We start from the raw sequence: 21459 nt of genomic DNA on the forward strand, positions 1-21459 counted from the left end.
TTTTCCCTTCTCCTTCCTTCTTTGTAATATATTAATAAAAATTTCTTAAAAACTTTCCCTTCTTTGACTGCTTTGGGAGTTATATATTCTATCTCTAGTCTTTACATGTTTTCCTTAAGCTTTTCATATATACAGCCAATAAATCAATGTCTAAAATTTTAGTCCCACCTTATTTTTAAACCATTCTATATCAAAAATATCATCAGCAATTTCACGATTATAACTTTAGTAAATGTAATGGAAAGTAGCCTCATTAATAATACTTCACACTTTTGTTTTCTGTCCTTTAAATAAAGACAGAATCTTTACAGCTTACTGCTTAAAGTCATGCTACATCACTCATAAATGATGGTTAACTCAGTTGTAGTGACTCATCCAATAGAAAGATAAAGCAGTAAAGTCACTGCAAAAACCACATCAAACCTTCGATGACAGCTGTTTCAAGCATATTTGATGAGTTTTTCTTAGTATTTCTGGCTGGACTAAATAGTTACAGCAGTTTCTATTTAATCTAAGGTGAAGTCCCAATGTAAATTGTTGGGATGCCAATTAAGTCAGCCTTTACTGTAACTCTCTTCATCACAACCCAGAGATGTTTCATAGCCACTAAACAAATCTGCTGAACTGACACAACTCTAACTCTAAATTTTCAAATGCTCAAGGCCTCAAATTTCAAAATCATTTATAAGTTGCTGTTGCCTCAAAATATGCAGATTAGAAATACACCTTCTTCCACTAAAATTCAATCAATAACAATACATAGTGGACCATGGCCTCACATTCAAATTATATTTCAAGGCAATTATAAAAATGAATTTTGGAAATCATTGGGGAGAAGACAAAAACTGTGTCGATGAGAAGGACACCTGAATCTCACCACAGTTAAAAGTGAGAATTAAAAGAATTATGAAAATTACAGCAACTTTTCTGAAATCCAGATAAAAGGAAAAGGGAAAAGAAGTAGAACCAAGGGCTCCATCAGGCCTCCATGGAACAGTATAAACTTCAGTTCACAAAATATTGTTTATGAAGGGGGCACCCAATAATAACAGCTGCCATATTCATTTGCATTTATCAACAGGTAAAGCATTAGGTATGGGGGTACTGGATTTTACGCTTTTATTAAAGAAGCCACATTAATTCACTGAGAAATTTTAATAGTGCATATTGTGATATTATGCTACACTGAGATAGTAACATATACCAAGGAAATCCCTGGTAGACATCATTCAAACTTTTACATAGGATATGTATTTTCTACTTTACTCTGTCTGATTCACATGTGCTGGGTCCAACAAACGCATAGTTCATATGACTTAGTATATTCAAGAATACAACCCCTACAAACCCGGGAGCAACAAAACCACAGAATTTAAGAGAGATAGGCAGAACCCACAGCACACCTCAGGGGAAACTAGTCCCAAGTATTGTCTTATGAAATGTCTTCAATTAATGTCTCATGTAGGTGTGATAGTAATCTGTTCAGACCAGAGTCCGTGTCAAGTGGCTCTTTTTAAATATCAATCTACAGAAGTAAGTGTGAAATAGTAACATGTTGATAATTTTAGTTTCTCTGGTAAACAGGATCTTTGTATTTTGCAAGAAATCTGTATTACGATATATTATTACTAGTAATATAAAACTTTAAAGTAAATGAATTTGACTATTCTCAGTCTCAAGGGTACATAATAAGAACAGCTGTTTCCAAATGACCTGAACAAGCCTGCTTTTCTTCATGCATCTCTTAGTAAGAGAAAATTAACAGAAGATTGCTTATTAATGTTTTAAACTCCCAATTATTTAACTATCTACAAAGTTATTTGTCTTTCAAAGTGATGGGACAGGACATATAACCAATATTTATACATACATAGAATATGTGGACTTCCATCGAACGCATGATCATTTTATGCTAGAGCTACTGAACTCCATAGTTACACTGTCTTGTGTTAATAACTAGATCTTCATGGACATGAAGTTTCTTTTATATATAAATATATTTTAATTTAGAATCCAACAAGAAGAGAGTGGAAAAAGTTTTTTCATAATTTGAATCTATATGTACTTTTTCAAATTGAGGAAAGTATTTTCTTTTATATGATAAAAGAATTGTACGTATAAAAATTATACTAAAAAGCGGCAAAACTTAAAATTGTCCAGGAAATGAACAAAAGGATTGAAAATGGATTTTAATGGCTTTGAAAGTTAATTATGTTCCTCTCAGAGCAGGAAAGTTTATCAATTTTATTTCACAAACACTTTTGAATTCCTTTCATAAGAGCTGTGAATCATAACAATATTCCTTTAATATTAAGTTTATTTGTAAAACTTAATTCAGAAAAACTTTTAAATGTCAAACTAATCACCTACAATAATGGCTTTTCATTTATGGGACTCATTCTGGGTTTGTAATAATAATAAGAGATGATGTCAGTAACAGAAGTACAGGGTAGTCATAAACATGTGTGATTGCATTAACATAAACATTTATAAATGGTAATCATTAAGTCAAATTACCTAGCTTTACTAATACAATGTGGTATGAAAGCAAATGGGGGGGCGCGGGGCAGGTAGGAATCAACCCAAATACTGTATAACATGTTGCTTGGAATGCCAGAAACAGTCATAACAGAAAATTCTAAAAAAGATAATCCATTCAAAGTAAAATAAATAATGTAGGTCTTGACATGATATAACCACTAGTGTTTCTAATCTACCTGGTTGTTTCTCTGGCAGATAAGCTTAGTTATTCTAGAATCTACTGTTTGTTTTCTTTCCTCCCTTACTGAGCACTAGAGGAGACAGGTGAGAAAAGTGACTGATGAGCAAATCCAGCCTTACTGCTACAAAAACCAACTCTCCCATCAGGAGCTGCTTTATGTACACAGAGCAGCACCGCTTTCTAGCTTTACTCACATCTGGGTCTTTAGGTTGGCTTCCTGACATTTCTGCCTTCCCAAGTATGCTGCTGAGATTTTCCTGCATGTTAATCATCATGATGGATATTATCGCTTCACGCAGTGCTGATGAAAGAGAGGGCACAGACAATGAGCCTCGGGCACACGCAGTCCAGTTAGAAATCTACCTTGGGACTAATATAAAGACAATCACTCAGCCACTCCTGTAATGAACAGAAGGAACCAGTCCCTAGGAGCCAGTGGAAAAGGCACGACTCCCATGACAGCATAAGGAACTGAAGAGTCACCAATAAGAACCTCTGCTGGAAGCCTCAAGCACAATTACTGAAGTTAAGGTCAAGAGGACAACAGTGTTTTTAAAATGACACACAAACCAAACATGGGGGGAAATTCCGTCATGCAGCCCCTCAATCTCTTTCTAGTATATAAAAATACTGATAACAGAATAGGTTGCTATGACAAAAACATCTTCCATAAGGACCAGAGCTTTGCTCTTTGCTCCTGAAGATCACCTGGCCCTATCACAGTGGTGGACGTAAGGTAAGGAATTACTAGGTATTCGGGAAATAAATGCATGAGCTATCCTGACCAGGAAGAAGGCTGCTGAACAATTACTGCCCCAAGTAAAACTATCCCATGAGTAAGGGACAGGTGAGGCGGAGTTCCCTGAGGAATATCTGGACCGTATTGATTACGTATGTTCTGTAGGTGAGGCTGGGGGGACACCAGAGGGTCTCTGTGTGCATGAACCTTAGCAGGGGAAGGTAAGGAAATTAACATTCACTGAGTCCCTATGGTGAGGCAAGCATCGGGCAATGATTTTCAAGTTCACATATGTGTAATATATACAAATGTGAACACAAATATATATACTAATTCTAAGGGTCACAAGTGAACATATTAAGATGGCTTATGGAGAAAGATGTAATAAATATTAAGAATTAGGATCACCTTTGTAAAATTAAAAAAAAACAAAACCTTTTCCCTCCCCAAGAATTAGGTATAATAGAATTAGGTTCTCACTATAGGATTCAGCTAGATAATCACAAAGAGGTGGATATTTTCTCCTTAATCCTTTCTAAAGGGACTTGATACATTTTTAGAATCTTCATTCTAGAGCACCCTCTGCTGGGAAAAGTGTCTCAAAATGTTTGATTTCTTTCCTTTTCTCCCCCAAATGTTCTATAAATCATTTTAAAATAAAGAGATTTTCTGTTCTGTCCTCTAGAACCTTCTAAAATGACCGTTTCTATCCTTCCATAATCATTGCCCTGCAACAAAAACCTCATGGTCTATATTAAAAAATAATTCACATTATTTCCTCCAAGCCGAATCCTAGATGTCTGCTGCATGTTACTTCTAGGGGTAGGAGGGTGCTGATGGGAGGGACTGAGGGCAGAAAGGGGACCTGAGTGGCCCTTGGCTGGCAAGTAAGAAGAGCAGTGGTGGACACTGCCTGCACTTCCAGAATGGAGCAGCAACGCATGGAGGTGGTCTCCCCAACGGGCGCCAAGAAGGTAGCTGGCCTCCATTCATCTTAACGGTCCCAGCTGAAAAATGATCAGGGGTGGGGTAGCAGAGAGGTACAAAACTTAAGGGAATCCTGCTGAGAGCAGAAGCTTTGGGGGACAATGCAAAAGGTCACCCAGAGAGTTTACAACCCACATCAGGGAACAACAAAGTACAGAGGCTCCCAGAATTGAGGGATCTCATCACAAAGAGACGCCTAGACACACATTATGACTGTGAGGTGTCAGGAGAGATCAAAAACACAAAAATCCTGCTCCCCTTCTCCACCTTCTCCTCCCTGTGTGGCCACTGAACACAACAAACCATGATAAGTATCCTGGAGAAGGTAACTGGAGATCTTGTCATTGCTCAGAATGGCCCCTCCTGTAAAACATCAATTCCAACGTTCCAGTCTGATCGTTCCCCAGTCTCCTTCTGCCTCTTCATACTCCCTCCCTCCTATTCCCTACCCTCCAATTCCCAAAAATCACTGATTTGCTTTGTGCCATTATAGACTAGTTTGCATTTTCTAGAGACTGTTGGATAATTGGAAACAAATGCTATTTACTCTTTCTTTTCTGGTTTCTTTTGCTGAGCATGATTATTTTGAGATTCAACCATGTTGTTAAGTGTATTAATAGCTCTTTCCTTTTTATTGCTGAGCAGTATTCCATTGCAGGGGTGTATCACAATTTATTCGTTCCTGTACTTGTTAATGGAGTTTTAGGTTATGTCCAGTTTGGGACTATCATGAACAAGGCTGCTATACGTGTCCATATATGGGGGGAAAAAAAGGTGGAGGGTGGAGAGACTGAATAGTCCCTACTCCACTTCCTTGTCCCCATGTGCTCACCAAACTGGAGCTGAAGAGAGGAAAGAACTGTGTAAACTGGTGAGCTGATATTTTTGTTTTGAACTGCAATGAACCTTTAGTAACTGTTATAATATCCAAAAGTGTCCAAAAAGTTAGGGGATCTGCCAGTGGAAGGCAGTAGTTCTGGGGACAGCTGTTGTCATAGGCGACTATGTAAACACTAAAGTTGCTTCCTGATCATAACTTACAGACTTGCTCAAGGCAAGAAAGACCTGTCCAGGGCAGGAAGGCAGAAGAGGTCAGTGAAGGAAGGAGATGAGTCATGAGCATTCAGGATACAAAGGGAAGTCCTCAGTGAATGTGGATTGCGGCAGCCAAAGGAGAGGGGCAAGCCAGAGAAATTCATACACATTCACACACTAGGCCACTAGCCCACGTGTGCCTTGAACCACACTCACAAAGCTCCACGTTTCACTGCTCTCACATTCAGTAGCTACGGGCTCACTCGGGAAGCCGCTGCAGGATTTATGAGATGCTATCATAAATCCTTCGATCATGGACTTCCAGAGCTGAAAAGCCCTGGAGGAAACAAAGGAAATAGACTTGGAGAGATGAAGTGAACTGCCCAAGGCCACACGGACAGGACTAGAATAAAATTTTCCTGATTTGTCTCAGGATGCTGCCAACACTATATCACTTGCTCTCTATTCAGAGACACTGTTAAAAGTATTCATGAAATACTAGGCTTAAAATGATAATCCTAGAAGCAACTACTTGAAGAATAAAAGCAACACACGCATTTGGTGCATGGTTATGAAAAGGACTACTGCTTTTCTCTGAGGTATGAATTTAAATAAAGGCTGTTAGGTTATGAAAAGGACTACTGCTTTTCTCTGAGGTATGAATTTAAATAAAAGCATTTCCAGTGAATGCCCTCAGTGCTTATCTGTATATCAGTCATGGGTGGCTTCTGGTCCAGCCAGTCGGCAATGCACCAGCTTCTTAGACTACCCTGGGCTTTATCACTCTTCCTTGACAAGTACAAGAAACTCCTGTGTCAATATTTTTTTCTTGATCTAGATATTTCTGACCTGGAGCTGAATCATCGATTCAAGGTGGGCCTGAAGCTTCTGAAGGCTTCATATCTACAGAACTATAGTACTCATGTTGAAGTGACAAAATGCTCCTCTCTGTAGCAAGAAGGTCCTTTCAGCTCAGAAAGATCACACATAGAAGGGTGAGGAAGGATGAGGACATTCACTTAAATCAGCCAGACCTGCCCAAACAACCCTGGCAACTGGTGGGGTGACATCTGTCTAATAAGATGACCCAGGTGGCTGGAATACAGCTTAAGGGAAGTCTCCACCCAGGTTGTGTTTACTAAGCCCACTGGTTCTTTTATAGTCTTCTTCTGCATAATGGACCATGATCCAATATGAAGTTCCTTAGGACTCACTTTGTCCCCTTATTTATTCTTTTTACAACTTCACTTATTTCTTCTGTGTAGTACAGATGCATCTCTTCATTTATTGCCATTCTTTATATAGTCACTGCTGCTGTTTTTGTGTGACCTCTTTCCTTCTGACCAGAGAGACGTAGGTATTAAAAAGATACAGGCTGTGGGGCCTACCTAACATGCCTAGCAGGCAGGTCCAGCCATGGTCTTGCAAGTTAATCATCCTAGCCTAGCAGGTATCCTATTTTGTCCATGCACTGGAGTTATCATCACCTTCTCAAGGTAAAGATTATATTAGACAAGTTATGTAGAGTGAACATCTATTAAATGAAGGGTAGAAGGACCACCCAAACTATTTAAATCTGCTTTTCTTTTCAGTTGCCTAGCTAGAACTGAACATACATATGCTAAATACGTATATGACATATCTTCACTGTATTTTAATTTTTTTATTATTATTATTACTATTTATGCCTATAGCATCTGGTCTTGCTAGGTGGTCTCCCATCCAAGTACTAACCAGGCCCGATCCTGCTTAGCTTCTGAGATCAGACATCAGGGTTGTTCAGGGTGGCATGGCTGTAGACCATGGACCGTGGCTCCACTGAGGGGCAAACCCAGGACCTTCTGTGTGTAAAGCAGATGTGCTAACCGCTACACTATAGAACCACGTCCACTTCGCTGTATTTTAAAAACCTGGCTGCTCATAGCAGCATTGTTCATAATGCTATGGAAACACCTCAAGTATCCACTGATGGATGGATAAACAAAATGTGATATGTACATGATGAAATACCATTCACCTTTTAAAAGGAAGGGAATTCTGACACATGCTACGACATGGACAAACCTTGAAGATATTATGTAAAGTGAATAGCCAGTCACAACATATATAAAATTTATATGAGGTACCTAGAGTAGTCAGATATAGAGACAGAAAACAGAATGGTGGTTACCAGGGACTGAGAGGAGGGGGTGTGGGAAGTTACTGCTTAATAAGAACAGTTTCAGTTTTGCAAGATGAAAATAGTTCCGGAGATGGTTATGGTGATGGTTGCACAATAATGTCAATGTATTTAATGACATCCTACACTTAAAATGATTCAACTGGTAAATTTTATGTTATGTATATTTTACCATGATTTTAAAAAGTATTAAAAAAAGAAAACCTAATTGCTTCAACCAAGTGCTAATAGAGATCTGAGCAACTAGAGTTGCATGTGTATCCCACTGTTAAGCTGTTTTCTTTTAGACAAATATCCTAAAATACACTGATATTCTGGCATTTACTTCTAGTATTTCTGTTATTGTATCAAACAATAATTTTACCTTGATTAAAATAGATCTTCTGCAATGAAATTATTACCTTTGAAGCAAAAAGTTTCTCAAAAAGAGCATGTTTTTGATTTTATGAAGAATCCAAAGTAAAATTTGATTACTAAAAAATGTTATTTTAGTTCTCTCCATCAACACCTTCCACCCCCTGCCAAAAAAGAGTAAAGAAAAACACATGGCCTAACATTTTTATGTTTCTTTTTTGGTAGCATATTTTCTAATTGTTTCACTCCAATGAAAATAAAAATGTATATTTTATAAACAAGCACATATTATCCATAGTAGACAGAAGCCTCAGGTGTGAGGAAAAGCTGGGTTAAGAAGAAAACTTAGAAACAATATATACAAATGGAGTCAGAAAAGCCATTAAACACAAATATGTGAGAAATATGACAATAGAAACTACACAAGAAGAGCTTGTAGGTGGGGAAATAGGTGGAAAAGAAAAAGCAAGGAAAAAGGTCACTGTTTCAGGTAATAAAATATAAGTCCTGTGAATTCATTTTTAACACACTGAATTAAAGACTGGCAAATTTTTTCAATAAAGAGTCTAAGAGTAAATATTTTGAGCTTTGTGGGCCATGTGACCTTCAGGCAACTACTCAACTCTGCTGTTAGAGCCTGAAAGCAGCCACAGGCAACATCTAAACAAATGGGTGTGGCTGTGTTCTAATAAAACTTTATTTACAAAAACTGATGACAAGCCAGATTTGGCCTGAGGGCAACAGTGTGCCAACCTCTGGTCTAGAGAAACAAAATAAACATAAAGACAGTATGATGAACTAAAATACCATGGATTCCTATTCTACCCACCAATGAATGAGACCGATGAGCAGAAGTTTGTTTTTCAGAATGTTTTTTCAAAAAAGTTTCTTAGTACCCATAAGTGAAATAACAAGAGTAAATTCTTACTCCAAGCATCTCTAAGTTTTTCAGTTGATTATCAAGATGCAGAATAAAATCTAGGCCAATAATTTCAAAGACGCATCACTTCAACGGAAGTTGGTTATTGTCAAGATCCCCAAGGAACGCACTATTTATTTATAAGATGGGAAAATGTATAAAAAAACACACATTTTGGTGTAAAAACAAGTAAACAATATGCACAAAGAACACAGTTGTATAAAACACACACACACACACACATTCTCTCTCTCTATATATATTCTCACTTGCATACAAAATGGAAATTTTTGGAAGGATCACCTCTAAGAAGCAGAACCCTGAGTTTTCTGAAGTCCATGTTTTACTTTACATTATTCTGTACTTATACATTTTTTTTTACCAGAAGCATGTTGAGATTGCAGTTAAAAAGGTTTATCACCTTCATTATTAAGTCTATTTGTACGCCAATACCCATATTTTTAACAAAAGATTCATTCAAAGGACTTCTACCATCCATAAAGGTTATCATGAAACAAGAATATTTATATACATAGTCCATGGGACACGGGCTTTGTGGGTAAAATTTCATAGTGGTACAATACCTCAGCTCCACCCATCCATTTAGGCTCATCAGGAAACTCAGCACACAAAATATCTTCTGACTGATCTGTCCCCAAAACATGGTAGCAGAGCTTTTGATGGAGATTGCTAGATGTCTCTGTACCTGAAAGAGTTAAAAATGTATACTGAAATGCAACTGGCAATTTTAAGAAAATCTATACCCCCATATTTTACAATTCTAGAAATATTTAAAAAGTTAAGTACCTGGTTGCAGGATATAAGGTTATTGTACGAAAGTTAACTGTTTTTCTATATACCAGCAATTGATAAGCAGAACTTGAAACTGAAAACACAGTATTATTTGTATTAGTTCTTCCCCCAAAATGGAATACTTATGTGCAAATCTAACAAAATATGTAAAAGATTTAAGTGAGAAAAACTACAAAACTCTGATTAAAAAAAAAAAAACAACAACCCAGAAGAACCAAATAAATGGAGAGACATCCATGTCCATGGACAGGAAGATTCAATATTGTCAAGATGCAGTTCATTTCAACTTGATCTATAGATTCAACGCAATCCCAGTCAAAATCCTAGCAAGTTATTTTGTGGTTACTAACAAATTGATTCTAAAGTTTATGTGGAGAGACAAAACACCCCAAATAGCCAACACAATATTGAAAGAAGAGAACAAAGTTGGAGTACTGACACTACATGACTTCAAGACTTACTAAAAGTAATCAAGACATTGGTGATACTGGCAAATAAACAAACAAAAACCAGACAAACAAATGAGAGGAACAGAGTATAGAGCCCAGAAATACTCACATAAATACAATCAATTGGTCTTTGATAAAGGAGCAAAGGCCGTGCAATAGAGAAAAGACTTTTTTTTTCGACAAACAGTGCTAGAACTGGACGCCCACATGCAAAACAATCTAGACATGGACCTTACAGATTTCACAAAAATTAACTCAAAATGGATCACAGACCTAACTGTAAATATAAAATCATAAAACTTCTAGAACATAACATAAGAAAAACCTAGATGACCTTGCATTTGGCAGTGGCTTTTTAGATACAACACTAAAGGCACAATTCACAAAAGAAATAACTGATAAGCTTAACTTCATTAAAATTAAAACCTTCTGCTCTATGAAAGATACCGACCGTCAAGGGAATAAAAAGACAAGCTATGTACTGGGAGAAAATATTTGCAAAAGACATATCTGATAAAAGACTGTTATCCAAAATATACAAAGAACTTTTAAAACTCAGTAGTAAGAAAACAAACCACTTGATTAAAAAATAAGCCAAATACCTTAGCAGACACCTCATCAAGGAAGATATACAGTACAGATGGCAAATAAGCATATGAAAAGATGCTCTACATCATACGTCATCAAGGAAATGTAAATTAAAAAATGGGATACCACTATACATCGATCAGAATGGCCATAATTCACAACACTGACAACACCAAATGCTGATGAGGATGTGAAACAATAGGACCTCTCACTCATTCCTAGTGGAAATGCAAAATGGTACAGCCACTTTGGAAGACAGTTGGCAGTTTCTTACAGAACTAAACATACTCTTACCGTACAATCCAGTAATCACGCTCCTTGATATTTACCCAAGGGAGCTGAAAACTTATTTAGGTACATGCAAAAACCACTGCGCGAATATTTATAACAGCTCTTCCATAACTGCCCAAACTTGGAAGCAACCAAGATGTCCTTTAGTAGGTGAACGGATAAACTGCTATATCCAGACAATGGAATGTTATTCAGTGCTAAAAAGAAATAGCTGTCAAGCCACGAAAAGACATGGAACAACCTTAAATGCATGTTACTAAGTGAAAGAAGCCAATGTGAAAAGGCTAAATACTGTATGATTCCAACTATATGACATTCTGGAAAAGGCATAACTATGGAGACAGTACAAAGATCAGTGGTTACTGGAGGTTAGGAGGGAGGGAGGATAAATAGGTGAAACACGGAGGATAACTAGGGCAGTGAAACTAATCTGTATGATACTACAATGGTGGATACATTTGTTCAAAGCCATGGAATGTACAACACAGACTGAAGTCTAATGTCAATTATGGACTTTGGGTGATTATGATGTGTCGATGTTCATCAATTGTAACAAATGTACCACTCTGGTAGGGGATATTGATAATGGGGTCTATTATGTGTGTGTGGGGACGGGGGCAGGAGGTGTATGGGAAATCCCTATACCCTCTGCTCAATTTTGCTGTGAACCTAAAACTACTCTAAATCTATTAAAATTAAAAAGCTAAGTATCAGTTGGGTATCACCCTGGAAGTAGTTCACACATATTTGCTGGTTTTGGATACTATTTATGAGAATTAACTTTTTATTTTCCATTCTGAAAATGTACCAAGCTTTCAGGGCAATGAAGAAAAAAAGTAAGATAATACCATAATATTAAAAAAGCCTTAGAGTACTTGGTGATTTTCCAAGAGTTTTCCAGGAACACTGGTAAGAAGTGCATGGTCAAAATCGTTCAGCATTTACTTTAAGGGCCTCCATCACACGACGAAGAGGCTGTTGTGGTTCTCTTACCAACAGGACAACAAAATTACAGCCACGAGAAAGTGTTGGCTTTCATAATTCAATCACTTCTACTAATCATTATTTTTTCTCACTGAAAGCTCAGGCTAAATAAAAATTTTCACGTTTTTCACAAGTTAACTTAATGATGTTGTTTTCTAACAAGAAATAGCCAGTTATATACTTTTTTGATCTCTCAGCACTTGGAAATAGCCAACATTTTCTAATTCAGTGGCACAAAGGCGGCTAATTCAGTGTACACAGAACAGAGGTCTTTCTTTAGCCAATATCCTTGAATAAAATATCTTTTAGCTCCTCTTATAGTTCATTGGTGAATTAAGAGAAAGGCATTCCAGTAGTCTAATCAAAAGAAGCTAAACATAGCCAAGAGAGATAAAAAGCATTATAGCCTTATTCCTAATTCAACTGGGGGGAAAACAGAAAAGTCAACCTATCTGAAAATGACAAAGATACATGTCCTTGGAGGAATTCTGGCTCTAGACCGAACGACCTCTATTAGAATTTAGCTTTCTTTTTAAAGTTATGAAAGTCACACTTCTATTTAATGAAAAAGGTGCCTTCATCTTCAGTCTTAACTTACCATCACTTTTTCCATCTTGTTGGGGGTATGAGTTGTAGAACATTCCCTTCCCATCATGGGTCCAGGCCATACAGCTAAACTTGACTCTTTCAAGCACATCTGGAAGTTCTTTGGCACCATCAACTTTCATGAACTTGATCGTCACCCAGTCTGAGCCACTGGCACTCAGACCATAGGCAAAATATTCACCATCTTCACTGAATGCATAGCCTATGGAACACAGGAGAATTCATCAAACAGAGAACATGGAAATACAACTCCTAACCTTGTCCACTGCCTTCTGGGCTGTCTGACAAAGTGGAGGCAGAATGTGGTAGCGAGGAGCCCAAGTCTTACAGGAATTTACCTTATGACCTTGGACATCTTAGTTTCTTCATCTGTAAAATGAAGTACTGGATTATATGACCACTAAGATGCTTCGATTTTTTAATATCTATAATTCAATAGGCAGCTCAGTTAAAAGCAGAGCTCACTAGGACGCATATTTTATGTATACTCTAAAGGGAATGAGAGGGAAAAGGAGTAAGGAAACTGCTTTTAGAATAAAGACTGAATTATAACACATGCCATGTAATAGAACTAAATTGGAGCCATTAGGTAATTTTTGGAATGGATTCCAAACTATTTGAAATCGCTCTTTACAACCTCATTTTCTGAGCATTGCTGGCATTCAAAGATTAACATCTACACCATCTGACCACCAGAAGCCCAGGCAAGTAAAGCCTGAGGGTTTGCAATGAAGATCTTACACAGTGCACATTCCAAAGGTGACCATCTGTGGACTGTTCTGCTGTGGCCAATTCTTTAGGGCCACGACAGAGAGAACACTGTAATCACTATGGAATGTTTCCTGACAAATATTTACATGTTCATAGTGGCTTTTATAATTATAAAGTATATACAGCATTTGGTACCAGACACTAACACCAGAGATTTCCTCTTATGATGTTTGCTAAACTTTACTGGGGGTTGTAAATTACCCTAAGAAACCCAACTATTTTCAGAGGTTTTCTACTATTTTACATGAAACTTATATTAATGGGAAATGTTTAAAATTTCAAAAAGCTGACTTATTAATAATTTATGATTCTTATAAAATATCCAGGCTAATACATATGTTATTGCAGAAAATAATCTAGAAGGTGATGGGGAGGAAATATTCATTTTTCACTCTACATAACACTGTAGTGTTTGAATTATTTATATAGAATTAGAAAATTTTCAGGAAAAATTTAAATATTTTGATTTGAACTGTTTTAAAAATCTATATACTATCAAAAGAATGTAAATGTTTACCCATACCATTATTTCTCTATAATGCCATTCTCAGAAAACACAAAGACTGAAGCCAGGTTCTATGTCTAATTTTCCTTTTCAACCATCAGGGCCTATATATGGCAAACATGCCATTAAAAAGTTACTGGAATGAATTATCAGAGCGAGAGGTGAGACCCTGTTACAATAAAGCCTCTCTGGATGAGCTACTAGATAGACCTTTGTTAAAACTAAAAGAATTCCTGTACAGAGTATACTATTGCAAAGAATGAGTGTATTAAGTTCATTTACAACTCCAAGCTCAGATTCATGGAAGAATACTCTTATGAGCTGGCTGGCATTTTATTTTCAATACTGATAACTTTCAATACTAATTAGTAAAGAACTGTTATTTACATACATAGCCTATTTGGGGAGAGGAGAAGAGAGAACCACTAAATGACTGAATGCCTCTGTATAAGGGTTTGTGACGCTCTGTTTGATCCCCACCTAACTGATTACAGGACTTTAGTGTTCCAACTACTCAATTCTGTAAGGCTGAACCTATACCTGTGCTCTTTTAATAAAATAAAAGGTGCTACAGAAGATGAGCCAACTTCACTAAAAACATTTAGATGCTAACAAGAGATGATTCTCAGAGTGTACAATTATTAAACCAGAGAACAGAGGACTTCCTTACTATGGCACAAAACTGGGGTAATCTTTATGGAGAGATTATTTTGGTGGCAGAGTTATCAGGAGACATACAGCAACTGCAGGCAAGGCTTATTTACTCAGTTTTTAAACCTGCATCTTGAGGGAGCAGAGTACCAAATCGTCCAATTTTTACAAGACGATATTCTTTTACTTTTAATTCTAACATGCTGACAATTAACTAAAATTTAAAACTCTTAATCACTTCCCCCACCAAAGAAAGAGATCTCATAAATATTCCTTCCTATTTTATATTTACAGTTGGAACATTCTTTGTATAGCTTAAATTTCTTATAGAAGAGGATTATTTTTTTTTCCCAATCACAGATAGTTCTCAGGGATGCTATAGGAAATGGTGATGATACTTCAGGATCCCAGAAGGGCTCTTAACTAATTTGGGTCCAGTGTGAAGTATTCTCCAACTCTGCTTCATGCCATCGGAAGAACATGTGACTACTATGCAAAAATCTCCTTCCTGATATTGCATGTGCATCTGTTCTGCAATATGGTCCCTGTTCTGTCTGATATTTCAGAGATAAGGTGACTGCATCAACGTCAGGGCTGTGAGTGAGGGCCCTGGGCCTCTTGTGGGCCTGGCTGTGGAGCACTCACCTCGAAGCGCCACCGTGCCGTCATCGGAGAGTATGTTGGGGTCTAGGAATACTCTGGCTTCACCCTCTAAGGAATCCTGTACATATAATACTCGTTGGTTCTGCAAACCTGTATTGTAAAAATAGAAATACCTGGGGGACAGAGACAGTCTTTATTCAGCTGTGGAGTTTTCTATTTGTAGAGTAAAACCAAACACATAAAAGCAAAAGAGAAACACTATACAAAGGCACAACTGCAAACGGGCCATGCCAGAGACATGGGGACTGGGGTGGAAGGTCTTACCACTTCCCTGTATCTCGAGTTTGTTATCTGAATTGCCTGAAGTATTAAAATAATTTATTGTAATTCTAAATATTAGCTAAACAGAGACAAATACTGTTTTATTTGCCAAAATTAATACCGATATATGAATAAAGCAGACATTTTTTATTTTCAATAAAGAAGAAAGCAGATTTTCTCAAATAAAATGTTGGTTCCCTTCCCTAGCCAGGCTACTACGTAGGGGTCTGCAAACCTTTTCCATGGGCAAGGGTGCAATTATTTTAGGCTTTGTGGGCTATATAGTCTCTGTCGCTACTACTCAACTTTGCAGTTGTACAAGATAGCCATGGATAATACATACATGAATGGACATGGCTGAGTGCCGTTTAAACCTTATTTTCAAAAACAGGTGGTGGGCATGGCTTGGCATGCAGATCGTACTTTGCTGATCCTTGTGTTTGCATGTGTGTGTGTGAGTGGGTGTCTAAGAAATTCTAAAGTAAATTTGTGATGGTATTTCCAAAAAGGCTTAAAAAACAAACAACAGAATATGTTTAAGTGAGGATGAAAGGGAGAGGAACAAGAGAGGAGAAGAGTTGCCACCTCTTGGCCAATTTCCATTTTTGGATTGAAGCAATAAAATCTTTTCAAGTAGTAAAAGCCAAAGATCATTTTAGGGGCAAACAAATCTCTATTGCTGTCTATGAATCATCCCATCTCACCAATTATTAGCCATAAGAAAACAATAATTTCCTATAGTCTAGATTTCTTCCTAGGACATCTCTCTACTAAATTTCTTTCTTATTTTTCTTTTTTTGGTGATTATGTTTTTTTAAAACTTATTTTTAATTATAGTTGACATCTACTATGTTTCTTAATCCTTATTTCAAGTATTTGGGCAACAGACCAAAAGATACTATTCTCATACTCAAGTGTAGAAATGAATCGATTTTATAATGAATTAACCTGATGAACTGATGTTCTTTTTTAATTTTTATTTTCCAATTAGAATCGACTTTCAATATTATTTTATGTTTCAGGTAACCGATAAGTTATTTAGAATTTGTTTTAAAATTTAAGACAGTGTCCAATTAGAAAAGTAGAAGTAAATGAAAGCAACCTCACATACCGTTTTCCTTTCTTGAAGTGGCAACTATACTTGGGATAGTCATACAGTTCAGTCATTCTCTCTTTGTATAAACCTCTGATAGGACACTGCTCGAGAAATGGCACAGTAATCTTGTTCTGGGCCTCCACAAAAGCCTGTACAGAATATTTAAATGGATAAATCAAGTCAGATATAAAATTTTCCATGAGAAATGTCATCCATTAATATGAATCAGTGAAATGCAACAATTCCACTTCTGGGGCTCTATCCAAAGAAAACAAAAAACACTAGATCAAAGGGCTACCTGCACCCCCACACAGAAGCATTATTTACAACAGCCAAGATGTGGAAATGACCTACGTGTGTCCACTGATGGATGAGTGGATAAAGGAAATGTAGTATACACATATATATAATGGAAAGGTAGAACTCTGTTCTCTGATTATTTCTCTATTTTGCTTTGCTTCTTTTAGATGTCTCATGGTATAATTACAACTGTTGCAATAGAATCCATCTCAAGCTAAAGCAGACACATTGCTTTTCTCTCTTAAAATTCATAAAACTGTTATACCAGGCATAACAATGCTACTAAATTATTCCAAGATTATTACATCCAATTTTGTTAACTCCCACCCACAAAGTTAGTCAATTACTTTAAATAGGGCAGTATTTAAAGACTGTACCTCCCAAGTCAAATATCTAGACACAAAGCCAAATAGTGTTCAAATTCCTTAAAGTCTCAAGTTCTTTCATAATATAGATCTTTATAACTTGAGCAAATCCTTTTCATGAGGTGATAGAAAATTTTCTGTCAAGGGGCTAAGTGAAATTTATGGTTCCATGAAATGCCAATAATTTCTAACATTTTAACCAGGAAAATTCCTTCTTGGTCATTTATGGATTTAGTAGTCTGGTTTCTTGGTCTAAAAATTAGAATAAATTTGGGGGAAATGGGGGGAAGGTATAAAGATAAAGAAAAAAAATTGGAGAAATTACATAATGATAAAGAAGCAGGGTGAGGAGAATTAAAATCCTCTTTGTTCCTTAAGAGTGTCACCACTCAAAGTCACTATTAAAAGAACTGAAACCTGAAAAGCTCATTAATACCTGCAGCTGAGCCTCTAAAGAGGATCAACAGTTTAGATTTCATAGCTATGGATGAATGTAAACACATTTTCCTAATAGCTGCTCAAAACAAAGAAACCTATATCTCATTTTCATTTTGCCTTAACCATTAGGAAGCTTCAGGGCAAAGCAAAGTTTCAGTTGAGCAAGATGATTAAATTCTGGAGACCTGCTCTCCAACACTGTGCCTATAGTTAACACTGCATAGTACACATAAAACTTTAGGAGGGCAGGTCTCATGTTAATTTAATTCTTACCATTAAAGAAAAAAGAAAAAAGCGAAGCTACCTGGCAGAGGGTTGCTCAGTTTCAGAGCTGAAGATTCTTTACCCCTACTGTCTTCAGGAAGAATTTTTTCAAGTTGTCCTGACATGTGCAGTATTTTAAACCACAAAGTACCTCAAGTCCTTTCACAAGTACAACTCTTACATATATGAATAAAAATGATGCATATAATTAAATATATATACATACACCAAAAAAAAGGCATGATTATATAACATGGGATTTGAAAGACGAATTAGGGATAAACATAAGTGCTACAGGAGAACAAATGAGAGGGAGACTATTTCCAGGATGGGGGTGTGGAGAGGGAGGGAGCGGGGCATATAGGCAGTGAAGATGACCAGGAAGGCGTTCCAGGTAGAAACTGACTTGGGCATGGGGATCAACCTCCATTCTTTCCAAATACCAATGAAAACTAGGGATGGTGCTATCTATATCCCACAAAGTTTGACGAGTTTCTGCTGCAAATTATGAAAGAGTGTGTGTGAGTGTGTGTGTGTGTGTGTGTGTGTGTGTGTGTGTGTGTGTGTGAAAGAGGAAGGTGTGCTAACAATTATCAGGGGCTTCTGGAGAATGACTGTGGTTGGTGCCACAGCATGGCCTGGCAGAGAACCAGTATATCCCAGTCACAGAGGAAGGGCTGAATGCATCCTAGTGGCCAAAGCGGGAACACACCTGGATCTCCTTACCGCTGGGAGTTTAGCAGAATCTCAGAATGACTCTCCAAGGGCAGGGATAAAAAGCCAAGAGGTGGCAAAGCTCACCCCTGAGGCTGCAGGACCCAGGGCCAGGAGGGCCGGACGGTCACATGGGAAACTGGAGGGAGGCCATGCCAAACAGAAAAGCAGGTGCAGCTGCTTCAAGAAACACGTCCAGAAATTGAGAATATAAAGGAACAGAATAATGTACAAGACTAATATGAGGACTCTATACTACAAAAAAAAGAGTGCCCTGTATTTTGCAGCACTCACTGAACATTTACAAAAATCAGCAGTACATCAGACAACAAAGGAAACGTTAAAACCCAAGCAGCACTGTGCCCACAATGCCATTGATCTCAACTAAGTGAGGTGTCTTTCTCTTCCTGGCCCCACAAACTCCCATCTCATTCTCTAGGAGGAGAAATTTCGAATTCAATCGGTGAGAGCCCCAAATCCAGTGGGCTGGTCTTTTAACTTTAAAACCCAGAGTGGCTCCATTTCTTCTCTCAGAGACCATCTGCTCTTAGTGAGCTTCTAGCTGCACATGATTAACAGACCAGGTGAAGCCTTCCAGCAGCTCTGCCAGGTCTCTTTCTATCTTCTCCATATGGGCAAATCAGTTCCCTCACTGGGGCTAGTTACTGGAAATTAGGAGAAAGAAGCGGAAACCCTCATTTTGACCTGACACTCAAGCCTTGTTCGCAAATCGAATTATTCCAAGGGAGCGTAGTCAAAGCTGAAACTTTAACCCCAGCTGGCTCAGTTCTTCAGTGTACACACACTATTGGCCAGAAATCTGGCAAGCATACAGGTGACCTGCACCTCAAATTTAAACCTAACTTAAAACTCAATCATGAAGCAATTAAACATACACACCCTCTCTTGAATAATTCTTGTATCAATGAGGGAATCCAAGTTACAACAAAAATATCTAGAAAATAAGAAAAGAACACTAAGAATTAAAATTCACAGGATGTGGTAAAAACATTTGGAATGGACATCTGTTTTTATTTTGGTGCCTTTGTGAAGTCTCACTGATACAGTGAGGGATATGACCTCTGCTGGCCATCAGAGAACCCCTCCCCTAGATTTGGGATTGATCCAGGGTCAGTCAGGACATCCAAGCAGGATGAGGTTTGTGGGCAATCTAAAGGCTTGTTATCATCACTCCCAACACATGGGATATCTGACCTGATCTAGGCCCACAGCACTGGATTCAGGAGCGTACCTGGAACAGGCTTGGGAGACAGTGTTGGTGCCTGAATGTGCCATGTACTGAAGGACAGTGATCACACCATGATTGATAAGGTGCATCTGGCCCAGGTGAGGCGCCCTGTATCCAGCTAAAAAGGCTGGGTCTGGAAAGTGGCAGTTATGCCTATAGGAAGTTTGGGGTTTACCCTCTCTGTTGATCAGATTTTATCATTTCTGGGTACCGGTAACTTGTACCACCATCTGTCACAGATAATGTTACTCAGACCTCTGTCTGTATTCCAGCTATGCTAACTCCTTTCTACATTTTTTATGTAAGTAAACCCTGTTCATTTTCATAAGCAGAGTTTTTCCAAAGTTCTTATCGATAGGCAACAGTCAATAATAAAGTAGTCGCAAACCTAGGCAAAACAATGAAAATCCTTTTTCAGAGACAGAGATGAACAATGGACGATAGAAGTTATATCATCTTATGAGATCTGGTGTTATGAGGACTGTGTGAAATCTGAAGAAAGTGAGGCCTGTCTTCCCCTACCACACAGGAGAGGCTGCTGAAAAATAAAATCACCAAAGAAAAGCAGATGACCTAAGAGACAAAGAGAGACAGGTTTCCAGATATATGTGCACTCCTGGATCAGGCTATGCCTAAAGGCGCATATACTCCGGTCATCAATTAAGCAAGCCACTTAGCTCTTTTTTATGAGCTTGTGTGAGCTGGGTTTCAGACACTGCTCATCAAGAGTCCTGACTAACGCAGCTCTTCTAGGAGTCCTGCAGTGGTCTGAGCAAGGCAAGGCTGGTTGAACCTGAGAGGCCTGGGAGAGGAAGAATCGACCAGAAGCTTGCCTAAGGGCTGGCTCTGATAACCTGAAAAAGGTATTCACGCTGAAGGTGTTTTATCAGTACATGAGAAACAGTGAAATTAAACTAAACATTCAAACCTAAAAGTTTTAAAAAGAAAATATAAAGAAATTAATGGAATCAAAAATTAAGACTATAACTTCTAAGTCCTAGAACTGAGGCTTTTTCTAAAAAAAAGAAAAACACATTCAACCAAAGCTCTGGCTAAACTAAATGAAAAAAGAGGAGAGAAACTGCAGATACTCAAAAATAGAAACAATAAAGAAATATGACCACAGCCAGGGAGAGTAAAGTTTCTTATCCTTAAGAAATACTACATTTTGAGTTAATTTTGAGTTAATGGGACAAGTAATAACAATAAATAATGTTGGAGAGGATGCAGAGAAAAAGGAACCCTCATACACTGCTGGTGGGACTGCAAATTGGTACAGCCACTATGGAAAGCAGTATGGAGGTTCCTCAAAAAACTAAGAATGGATCTACCATATGATCCAGCAATCCCTCTACTGGGTATTTACCCCAAAGACTTGAAAACCCATATCCAAAAAGATATTTGAACACCGATGTTCACAGCAGCATTATTCACAGTGGCCAGGGCATGGAAGCAACCAAAGTGTCCTATGATAGATGACTGGCTAAAGAAGCTGTGGTACATATATACAATGGAA

The 21459-nt window shown here is 37.7% G+C and overlaps 1 protein-coding gene across 1 annotated transcript in view; it reads right to left on the reverse strand.

The window, feature by feature from the left end:
* PREP (prolyl endopeptidase) overlaps positions 1–21459 on the reverse strand; it is a 104018-nt gene that overhangs the window by 66234 nt on the left and 16325 nt on the right. Inside the window, exons 3-6 of the mRNA XM_039869552.1 lie at positions 16629–16762; positions 15239–15369; positions 12659–12868; positions 9520–9641 (exon numbers count right to left, since the gene is read on the reverse strand). Of these exons, the coding sequence (XP_039725486.1) occupies positions 9520–9641; positions 12659–12868; positions 15239–15369; positions 16629–16762 (597 nt within the window). The remainder of the gene's footprint in view (positions 1–9519; positions 9642–12658; positions 12869–15238; positions 15370–16628; positions 16763–21459) is intronic.

Source organism: Pteropus medius, unplaced genomic scaffold, assembly GCF_902729225.1.
Source record: "Pteropus medius unplaced genomic scaffold, Ma_sr-lr_union100, whole genome shotgun sequence".
Classification (NCBI taxonomy): Eukaryota; Metazoa; Chordata; class Mammalia; order Chiroptera; family Pteropodidae; genus Pteropus; species Pteropus medius.